The sequence below is a fragment of the Stenella coeruleoalba genome, assembly GCF_951394435.1.
Source record: "Stenella coeruleoalba genome assembly, chromosome: 2".
In the NCBI taxonomy this organism is placed as follows: Eukaryota; Metazoa; Chordata; class Mammalia; order Artiodactyla; family Delphinidae; genus Stenella; species Stenella coeruleoalba.
Genome location: NC_137147.1, coordinates 42,174,363 through 42,185,941, shown reverse-complemented (window position 1 = coordinate 42,185,941; position 11,579 = coordinate 42,174,363). Strand labels below are relative to the sequence as shown.

At 36.7% G+C, this 11,579-nt stretch overlaps 1 protein-coding gene across 2 annotated transcripts in view; it reads left to right on the top strand.

Annotated features, from left to right (window-relative positions):
* The first annotated feature begins 159 nt into the window (after nucleotides 1-159).
* KIAA0586 overlaps nucleotides 160-11,579 on the top strand; it is a 105,527-nt gene continuing 94,107 nt past the window's right edge. Inside the window, exons 1-7 of one of the 2 annotated variants that reach the window (XM_079911887.1) lie at nucleotides 160-369; nucleotides 703-984; nucleotides 1,881-1,951; nucleotides 3,656-3,725; nucleotides 4,660-4,729; nucleotides 9,864-10,038; nucleotides 10,770-10,991. In XM_079911887.1, the coding sequence (XP_079768013.1) occupies nucleotides 729-984; nucleotides 1,881-1,951; nucleotides 3,656-3,725; nucleotides 4,660-4,729; nucleotides 9,864-10,038; nucleotides 10,770-10,991 (864 nt within the window). In that variant the 5' untranslated portion in view covers nucleotides 160-369; nucleotides 703-728. Of the gene's footprint in view, nucleotides 985-1,880; nucleotides 1,952-3,655; nucleotides 3,726-4,659; nucleotides 4,730-9,863; nucleotides 10,039-10,769; nucleotides 10,992-11,579 lie in introns of both variants that reach the window. The other variant, XM_079911886.1, reaches the window with a different exon arrangement.

Below are 11,579 nucleotides of genomic sequence, written 5' to 3'. Positions count from 1 at the left end.
ATTGGGTGTTTGTTTCCACCCGGAGAGGGATGGAAGAGCACCGGAGAGCGTTTAGCTTTTTGGTTGGACGATTTCATGGCGCGCATGCGTGTTGTGTGTGAAGGGCAGGTTTAAAGGGAAGTAGGTGTTGACCCGCGGCTAACTGAAGCTGTTGTCAGCTTAGACCCGTGACTCCGCTGTTGCCGAGGGTTCGGAAGAAGCAGAGGGGAGAATTTAGGTGTCTGATGGTTGCTTCTGGAGGGGTGTGTAAGACTCTTTGGCTGAAGAAAGCTATTAAGCTTCTTATGTGGGTGATTTTGAAAAAAATAGCATTTCGGTTTTACCTGCTTGACTCCCTCTTTTCAAATTTTAACTCCGCCTCCACATCTGGTAGGTTTTGCACTGCCATCTCTCCGGTTGGGGAGTGCTCTGTTATTGTTATTATTGCTTATGCGGTCATTCTCTTGTCATCCTCACTTTCAGATTCATTGGCATGGTGCATTAATAGACTGAGTGGGATTAATGGGTAAATATGTTCTAGTCGTCTCTAATCCTGGATTAAATACCAAATTGAAATTTCTAGCTTTGTGCATAGTCTCTTTAGACGTTTTATTTAAAAGTTGATGACTGCATGTTTCAAAATCACTTGAAATTCACGTTTTCTTTATCATACTCCCACTTTATTTCTTCTCCCCTACCCCTGCCCCCCCGAAATCCTCAAAGCGGTGAAAATTTTGTTCTGAAGTTTAATGGACCCAGAAGAAAATTCTGTTCATAATTGTGGGACTAGTTTTGTTACCAGTAATATGAAAGGCTCTGAGTTTAGCCCGGAAAAGAAAAAAAAGGTTAAAATACCAGCGAGGAGACTTCGTGAGGTAATTTCTCCAAATCAGGGAGATAATTCGCCTTTGCTGAAAGATGAGTTGTGCCGTGTTCCTCCAGCGTTGTCTGCAAATAAACGTCTTCCTGTTAGAACTGGGAAGAGCTTGAATGGAACGTTATGTGGTATGTGATTCCGAATAGTTTCAACCAGTTTTCACTTCTGTAAATCTTTAGTCTTTATTTTCATTTCGTTTTTTGTGTTTCAAAATTTAGAGGACTTTTGATGATTAAATTCCTAAATATATGTCTAGTTTGTACAGGCGTTTGAAAAGTGACCCCTTTTCCTGGGAAAATGGCCAGGTACCCACAGTCTACATCGAATAATACTGAATAGATAGAATGAATAAAACATTTTGTATTTTGTTTTTTCTTTGCGTGTTTTTGGCACACTGTTCTTGTCCACAACTGTGATGGACACACTCAGCTAGTGTGATGTGCTTCCTTTTCACCAGTAGTGCTGGCTTTTTACCTTCTGTTTGGATAGTAGAAAAGCACAATTTCTGCATTTTGATGGCTTCCATGTCCCAATTCACTTGTCTGGAGCTCCCTGAAAGTGAAGATAGCATACGTTTTACCCACTTCACTGGTAATCAAATTAATGAATATAAGCACAAAAACCAAAGAATAAAGCAGCTTTTATAGTGCTGCTTTTGAGGGGTACAGCATAACATAGGCCTGCTGTTAAATCAGGCTTTTATATCATGTGCATGTTTTATTCCTGACAAATGATTGTACCCATAGTTTGTCCAAATCCAATAGTGTAATGATATATTTTATAACATTTTATACTTATCTCATTTGATTGTCAGTTCTGAGCCCTTATTTTCCAAAATATCAGATGTAAAAAACTTCATCAGGATATATTTAAGTACATTTTAAGATTTTTGCATGAAGAGTGGCTTCCAATTTAATTAATTGCATTAATATGGAGTTTATAGTTCTTGAATTATATTTGTACAGTTTCAAAAGGTAACATCCTGATTTAAAAATCACTAAAATTGATTCCTTTATTTTGTTAGGTTCATCAGACTTAACTTCTGCCAGAAATTATCAGCAGCCTCCATTAGAAAATCCCACTGTGTCAGAAAGTGTAAGCAAAAGAATTCTTAATTATGCTCATGTTAAAATTTTAAGTATTGGCAAATAATGCTTTTTAAAATTTTGTTTGATTAGCAACAGACCTTGTTTTTATTTAAATTGCATTTACCAAAGAAATGTTTTTACAAACTGTAAGGTAAAGGTAAAGCAGCCGTAACAACATAATAAAAAAAAAGTGAGGTGTAAATTATATATCATTCAAACTATTCTGAAGCCTTTTGTGTACTTTATTTTTCTTTTTTTTTGCGGTACGCGGGCCTGTCACCGCTGCGGCCTCTCCCGCCGCGGAGCACAGGCTCCGGACGCGCAGGCTCAGCGGCCATGGCTCATGGGCCCAGCCGCTCCGCGGCATGTGGGATCTTCCCGGACCGGGGCATGAACCCGTGTCCCCTGCATCGGCAGGCGGACTCTCAACCACTGCGCCACCAGGCGCCTTTCCTAGGAACTTTTAATGGGTTCACAGAATTTCAGTGTATGTATGTACCAAAGTTTATTTGTTCATATTCCTGTCATTTGACATTAAGGTTTTTTTCCCCGTTTTTTATAATATAAACAAGCAGGTGATGAACATTCTGGTATATATCCTAGCTCATTTCCTTGTATTAATTTCTAGGTGTAAAATTGTTAGATAAAAGATTATGCACGTTTTTTTGCAATGTTTCTAAATTGCCTCCAGAAAAACTGTATCAATATATATTCTCCAGCAAGGTTATGAGTAAGAATTAGTGGGGTTATTTCTCCCCGTCTTTATTTATACGAAGCATTAAAATTAAACCCAAAAAACCCCTGCCATTTTGATAGGTGAAAAAGGCATCTCATTGTTTTATTTTCTATTTCTTTTATTATTAGTGGAGGGGAAATTTTTTTCATTTATATTGCCACCTGTATTTACTCTTTTGTGAATTACATATTTATGTGCTGTGCTTTTTGTAACGGATTTGTGGGAGTTCTTTACATTAATTTCCCAGATACATTCTACTGTATTGTTAGCCTCATTGGCTATTTTTAGGAAGTTAACACCTGTTATCAGCAGGTAGCTTGGATCAGTTTTCTTTTATGATTTTCTCTTTTCCCTTTAATGATTTAGCAGGGAAAAAAAATGTGTGTGTAAGGAAGATGAAGCAATGTTGACTGAACCTAGTACTTAAAAAGTCATGGTGTCTTGGCACTGAATAGAATCTTAGAAACGAAGTCTAGGGTTACACATGTGAGCAGAAAGCTATTTGCCAGTAGATGTCACTTATATAGTGAAGTCTTCTGAGACCACATTATAGCTTAGTGACAAAGAATACTGTGATTAATTTGTGATATTGTGCCATGCGTTGACCATCCTTACGAACTTCATTTGATTCACAGTGAATCACATTTTCACATTTAACTATAGCCACTGAGATGTTACATAAGTTGCTCTGCTGAGAGTACCAAATCAGGATTTGAATCTGAATTTCAAGGTCGCAGTTGCTTGCTTGTTCACTTACCCATTCGTTCACTTGATGACAGCTCATTACTCATTCAACAAATCTTTGAGTAGCTTCAAGGTACCTAAGCATTATGGTGGTGCTGGGAATTAAGCATATAAAACACACAGTCCTGTCCTCCCAGGGCACAGTAGTCACATGGCTAGTAAATGGTAATTGATAAATAATAAATCATAAAGTTTATTTAGCCTTTCATTTCTTCCTTTCATATCTTAAAGGATTTTTCTAAAGATGTTGCAGTGCAAGTGTTGCCTTTGGATAAAACAGAAGAGAACAACAGACAAAAAGGTAAAAGGATAGATTTGATTTTTTTTTGGTAAAACATACATAACATAAAATTTACCATCTTTACCATTTTTAAGTGTACAGTTCTGTAGCATTAGGTATATTCATATTGTGCAGCCATCACCACCGTCCATCTCCAGAACTTTTCATCTTCCCCAACTGAAACTCTGTACTCATCAAATACTAACTGTATTCCCCCTCCCACCATTCTACTTTCTGTCTCTATAAATTCCACTATACCTCATATATATGGAATCATACAGTTTTTGTCCTTTGGTGACTGACTTATTTCACTTAGCATGTCTTCATGGTTCATTTATGTTGTAACGTGTAAGAATTTCCTTGGTAAGGATAGAATTTTAGATTTTTAGACATTGATTTTTCTTTTCAGATATTCATTAAACAGCCTTACAGTTTTTTCTTATTATTTTCATTTTTAATTAGTTTTTCCTTCCAAATTAAGCTACTAATGGAATCTCTAAAGTCCAGAAAATGGTTTGTAACAGTAAGGATACTTTCATTATTGCCAACATATTGCATAGGTTTGGTATTTGATACCTGTTTATACATGCTGAATTCAAGTTTTGTATAGTCTTTGGTAAGATAATAGATTAAAATATGCATTGAAAAAATTTATTTAATGACAGTTAAAAAGTAGTTGGTTTTATTTTCATCTAAGCAGTTTTATTGTTAGAGTTTGAACAAATGTCTCTAATTTGGCCCCAGGTGTTTTTACACAATTTTTTTCCTACAGTCTAGGGTTATAACTATTATTACTCAGTCATTTAATGTGTTCCTTACCTTTTTAAATTGAAAGGTCATATTGCTGAATCCCCAAACATTTTCTTTAGTTAAAAAAGTTTTTCTTTGAGTAGCTTATCAAAATTTAATAAATTTTCAGGAATCTAAAGTATATTTTTGTGTTTTGATTTTGCAGCAAATGACATCTTTATTTCTCAGTACACTATGGGACAGAAAGATGCTCTAAGAGCAGTTTTAAAACAAAAGTAAGTTTCATTTACAGAAAATAGGTGGGCCATTTCTTGTGTTTCTATATGGTTCTCTAAAATCAGCTTTATTTATACTTTGCACCTAGGAAAAAGTTTTTTTTTCTCCAATGTGTGAAATATATATATGTGATAATATGTATAAAGCATTTTTCATGGTGCTGGGCATGTGTAAAATACTCAGTGGCTGTTAATTATTATTATTATTATTGAAGATGTATTGTTCTAAGCACTTTATGTGCATTAACTCATTGAATTCTCTCAAAATCCAATGAAATAGATTCCATTACTATCCCAATTTTACAGAATCCCCATTTTATAGATAAGGAAACTGAGGTAGAGAGGGATTGATTTTCCCAAAGTCATTTAGCAAGCATTCACTGGGCTGGGATTCAAACCCAGGTAGTCTGTCTTTAGAGTCCTCTCTTAGTCACCTCACTATACTGCTTATAGCAGTAGTCAAGTAGTTCCAAATATATAATACTTACTACTTACTATCAAAGGACATTTAGACTTTTTCTGGTTAAGATTTGAGAAAGGGACAAGCTTAGCATCTGGATGGAGTGAAGGGGAATGTGGCTACTACTCTATTCAAATGCTTCCTCCCAACTTTATCTTTAATGCCAGTGAAATACAGAACCAACCCTGACAACAGCACCATGCTAAACATGAAAGAATATATCACTGGAGGAATTTTTTTTTTTTTATCATTAGTGGCGGTGGAATGAGATACATATTCTTAGGCTAAATGTATTCTATTCCTAAACCAGAGCAGCCTGGGACACCCCTTAGAAAATAGGAAAAATGTTTACTTACTTTTGAACTCTCATTTTATTCAAAAAGGAAATTTTAGATTACTTCTATAAGTGGAAAGTTGGTATTTCTAATAATACAATGAAAATAAGTATATAACTATTAAGATAAAGTTTATTCTTTTTCACCTATAGTTATCCATGGTATACATATTATACTCTGGGAAACACTAATGAAATAAATATTACCTCCAAACTACAAGGGTGTGATCTGAGCCAGCCAGAGTTTCACAACTGGTTGTTTTGCTTAATGGTGCTTTTCCTTTTTGCATTTGATCAGCCTCCAGTTCCCAATATGTGATATGGTGGTTAGGAGGAGAATTTGGATGGTAAATTGCATTCTGGGATTTGTAAATATATAAGAAAAGGCAAAAGTAAGGGCATGAGGGAGTAGTGCAGTCTCCCAAATTCTATACTTGAACTAAAAATTGCAGACTACATCTGACTCATTTGGAGAGAAAGTGATTACCATTTCCATCCAGCTGACCCCAGGTGGAAGTGGCTGCTTGCAACCGTAATGGGGACTTTATCAACTTGCCTTCAAGTCAGAACTCTCAGATCTGAGAGGGAGAAGTTGTTTATCTACAAGTGGACAGTGAGAGGTAACTGTGAACACTGCTCCTCTTATCTGTTCACAGTAGGTCTCTCCCCATTTCAGGATGGATGCACAGAATTTTTTTTAAAAAGCAAAAAACAAAAAAACTAGGAAGGGCCTCTGAGAAGGTCATTGCAATGTAGAGAATAATAATTGAGTCAGAAATATAAAATGACTCTCATACTGGGTTAAGAGAGATTTTGCTGTAGTTAGTGTCACTTGAATTTTTTTTTTTTTGAGAATGGTGGATGGAATTTGGCAAAGTGATTCTAAAATTTACTTGGAAGGACACACAAATTGAGAATATATACACATACTGTTAAGAATACATACATCTAGAATGCACACAGTTGAGAATAGCTAATTTTGGAGAAACAGAAATGGAATGATGGAAAATCTGCCCTATTTGCTACTATAATATGCTGTAAAGCTGTGATAAAAGGTAATCAGCTGGAGCCTTTGAGGAATGAAGAGTCTGTCCAGAGTGTCTAGAACAAGGGTAGAATGTCCTTACATGTGGCTGGAGAGGTTATAAACTACTTTAAAGAAGTTTGGACTTAAAGAGAAACAGCAAATCATTTAAAAGTTTTAAAGCGTGATATATTTTTCTTAAAAGGCTCACTCAGGTAGTTATGAAAAAATGATTGGAAGAGGACTGGACTGGAGTCCAGGAAACCAGTTGACTATGAATTTTTCAGGAATCTTTTAAAGAGATGAATTAGATTGGTCCTGAGTACATTGGGGAGTGGTGGAATGTGAGGGTGGGAATCATGCTGGGCTGTAGAGGAGTACACAGGTTTGGAAGATGATCTGGAGATAGAATTGACAGGAACTGCTGCTTAGATGTGAGAGTGAGGAAGGAGCTAAGGATGGATCCTAGATTTTTAGCTTGTATAAATGCATAGTCAGTAGTAATATTCATTAAGAAATGGAAGCCTTGGGGGAATAAATTTCATTTTAGATGTAAGCAGGGGTTTGAGGTACCTATGAGACATCCAGGTGAAAAATGTCTGATAGGAAATTGAATATAAAGGTCAAATTTACAAAAGGGGTCTAAGCTAGAAATCCATAAGTCATCTGTATGTAGATAGTAGTCTAAGCTCTGGAAGTGATTGAAGTGACTCGGTGGGAGTGTGAGAGTGAAAAGAGATGGCATAGGGTAGGGCTCTGAGAAAACCAAACCTTTAAGAGATGTGCAAAGAAAGCAATGTGGCTTCTAAATGTTACTCAGAAAGTTTATCCAGAGGTGTAAGAGAGTATGGTCTTAACAAAACCAAGGGAAATGAGGTTCTAAGTTTGATAGCTGCTCAGAGGTAAAGAAAGATAAGGACTGAAAAGTGTCCATTGAATTGAGCAAGACGAGGTATTAATGGCCTTGGTAAGAGCAGTTTCAGTGTAGCATTGGGATAGATGCCAGATTCAGAGGATTTAGGAATAAAGAAGAAAGTTCTAGAAAAAGACTAGAAGGAAACAGTTTCTTCTGAATGGGAGAGTTATGTGCATTTTTTCTAGTTCTTTACACTTAGAAGCTCATTTGCTACATTGAGCATTTATTAATTTGATAATTGGAAAAAATAAAATTTTAAAGCCTGTAAAGTTGATGTCTAGCCTTATAATGTTATTTTTCTTGTTGGTCAATTTAATGTATTAAAGTAGAATGAAAGATCTTAAAGGGTAAATCACATTCAGACTTCAGACAGAAATTCTAAAAGATACAGATTATCTGAATTACATTTTCTTAGTACACCACTCAGCTAAATATATATTGAGCACCTACTATGTGCTCTTTCTTAGTTGCTGTTTGGTATAAAAGAAGTCCCCGGCCCCCCACCCCAGGTTGCTTAGAGCTTGGCTGGGGAGAGAATAGGTAGATATATGGAGGAATGCATGATTAGAGCTGTGAGAGGAAACATTCAATACATTGTTAAACTGTTCTGTACAGACATTTAAACCATAGGATGGCTGACTGTCAAGCCTCAGTTGTGTGGTATAGGAAGTAAATGCAAAAGTAATTAATGAATGGAAAGATCAAGAGGAAATGTTATGAGAGCAGGCTTATTGAAAAAGGTAAGGCTTTTGTTGTATCTTTAGAAGGATAGAGTAAGTTAGGTGAAGAAGGTTGAGAGAGTGAGAAAAAGCATGGAGTCAGCTGTGGGAGTGGCATGGCATAGTCAGTGAGAGCAGTGTGACTCAGGAAGAGGTGGTTTTGGGAAGAAAAGTGCAGTGTGTATAGGGCAGGGCCAGAGGATGGAGTGTGTGGAAGGCCAAACAGGAAAGTAGCCTATTCAGTTGTCTATAAGGAATGATTTTAGATTTTTGAATGGTGGGAAAATGTGTGTGGAGAGTTTTTAAGCAATTAGAAATGGGAAGAATGAAATAGTTGGCTAGAGATGATGGTTTGTACTAGAGCAGAAGTCTGAAGGGAGAAGTGCTGTTTGAGAGAGAAAGCTTGGTGTTATGGGACGATCTCTGGGAACTGGTCGTAACTCAGCTACTTACTAGTTCTGTGACGTGATCAAGTAAATCCCATTACCTCTATGGACCTCAGTTTCTTGATGTGAAAATTAGGAAAGATGGGCTACTGGGTTCCCCCTACCTCCATAATTCCATGACACTAGTCCTGCAATTGTGATGAAATAATTGACAAAACCTGATGACTCAGTTGGGCATGAGAAGGTAAACGAGGACAGAGAAGTTAACTTCAAAATTTTGAGAATGAGAGAAAAATGATGCTCTTAATAGAAATGAGGCAACATCAATGAGGAGTAAGTTTAAGAGCTCTGTGGCCTTCTTCAAAAATCAAAGGATGGGGGTCTTCCCTGGTGGCTCAGTGGTTGAGAGTCTGCCTGCCGATGCAGGGGACACGGGTTCGTGCCCCAGTCCGCGAAGATCCCACATGCCGCGGAGCAACTGGGCCCGTGAGCCATGGTCGCTGAGCCTGCGCATCCGGAGCCTGTGCTCCGCAACGGGAGAGGCCGCAACAGTGAGAGGCCCGCGTACCGCAAAAAAAATAAAAGGAAAAATCAAAGGGTGGAAATTCAGCAGCTGGAGATGGAGCTCATTCCTGTTGATTTTACTTAGACTTACCTTAGGGAGTCTTCAGTTTTGTCAGTGTTTTCTTTCATTGATTTCTTTTAGGCCAAATACAGCACAAAATTGACCAGTCTTTTTTTTTTTTTTTTTAGGTGTTTAGTTAAATGCCTTACTGTGAATATGTATCTATTTTCTGGACTCATTTTTAATCCAGACTGCTTAGTAGTGTATTTTGTGCCCATTTTAATAAACTAGGTGACATTTATTAAATCTAAATGAGTTAGAATTTAAAAAATTCTTTTCAGCAGTTTTAACGATCCCTCTTGGGCTGTCTTACTTTGGGAGTAAAACTTGATACCTAAATTCTTAGAGCCTTTTCTGCATGTTATAAATTTGTACTTCTTGACTATAAATCATTGTAATTGTGCCCATGTCTTTTCCACATGCATAAGTCATATTTTCTGAAATATCAGTGCCTTCAAGGAATTACCTTTTTATTTCTTTAGTGTGTAGTGACCTGAGCCTTAATAGATTTCATTAACCAAATGACTAATAAGATGCTGATAGTGAAAAATAGGGATTTAAATTAAAAAAATCAAGAAAACTCACCTGCAGCAGATTACCACCTGTAGGTATTTCTTCTAATGGTTCAGTAGAGGTTACTGAATAGATTTTATTCCTTTTTTATTTACAGAGCTCAAAGCATGCCTGTCTTTAAGGAGGTAAAGGTACAGCTTTTAGAAGATGCCAGCGCAGAAAAGGACCCTATTATTCAGGAGAGTAGAACTTCACCCAGTGGAATTGATTCAGCTGCAACTGTGGCTGCAGCAACTGCTGCCGCCATTGCAACAGCAGCTCCACTGATAAAAGTATATCTGTTTCTTCCCAGATAGTCATTACTACTTTGTAAAATGTAAAAATGTTTATTAGAAACTGATTCTGTAATTGTTGTGTCCAGCCATTGGCTAGGGATATTGCTGTCTGTAGTTGTGAATTATTTCTCAGAAGTTGTGAGATTTATCTCTCATCCCTGTGTTAGTTCTAGAAAATCCTGGACTTTCTTAGTTTTAGCACTGAAAAATATCATCTTGGGAACCCCTCAGTCCTGGGTACCTGGGATGTTTTGTCATCCTTATTTTAGAGCTAGAAGGGACCTTACAGACCATCTATGCCATACCCCTCAGTTTGTAAATGGGAAAAATGAGAAACAGGTCAGAGTCAGCAATAAGGTCTTAGAGCCAATAGGGGGAGAGCCAAAACTGCTGACCTAACTCAGCCTCAGATTAGTGAAGTATCGAAAGCTACTTTGTTTTGCTATTTCCTTCTTTTTAATTTCCATTTAAGTATTTTTAATTTCCATTAAGTATTTAATTTCCACTTAAGAAATAAAAATTGTATGTGACAAATTTGTTATTTTTTATGAGAGAAAAGATCTACTTAAGGATAACTATCTTCTGCCTTTTATTTCTGTGATTCTAAAAATAAAGGCATAAAATCATCAGAAATTTGGTTTGATAATTTCTCAATACCAGTCACTTTATATAATCTTTCTAGTAATTGAGCATATTTTTGATATCTTTGGATATTTTTACTGTTTTAGGTGCAGAGTGAGTTGGAATCAAAGGTCAATACTGTTACAGAATTACTCAATAAGTTACAGGAGACTGATAAACAGCTACAACGCGTTACAGAGCAGCAGACAACCATTCAGAATAAACATGAGAAACTACACTGCCGTGATCATGGAAAGCAAATGAATGTGTTTATGGAGCAGTACATTAGGCATCTTGAAAAACTGCAGCAACAACAAATAGATATTCAGGTAATAAAGGGATTACACATTCCATGACCTTTTATCACGTGGATCTCTAAGCTAATATTCATTGATTATTGCAATAGCTCAGGAGATTGTAACAGTTTTAGTTCTTAAATAATGATTTGCTTTTGTTCAGAATTCTTTTCCTCTATGGGGTAACTCTGCATGTTCTAGTTCAGACGTCTAGCTCTGTGAGACCTCTCCTTATAGTTGGCTTTTCCTTCTTTTGTGGTATTTCCGTTGACGGTGTTTTTAAAGGGCATTTATTGCATTGCAGTTTTTTGTTTACATCAGTGGCTCTTAGCCTGGGAATGTGCATCAGACTCACTTGGAGAGCTTTATAAATATACACGTGCTTGTACCTCTCAGAAAGTCTGAGACAGCAGGTCTCAGATGGGGTCTGGGAATCCTTGAAAGCTCTCTAATGATTCTGTTGCACACCCTTGGATGAGAAACACCTAGTATACTTATTTGCTTCTACATTTACTTAATTAAAAAGAATAAATATTCTTATGCCTTTTGAATATGAGGCACTGGGCTATTATAAAAAGAAGAATTATCCTCACAGAGAGCTGATAGTATAGTTTCTTATTT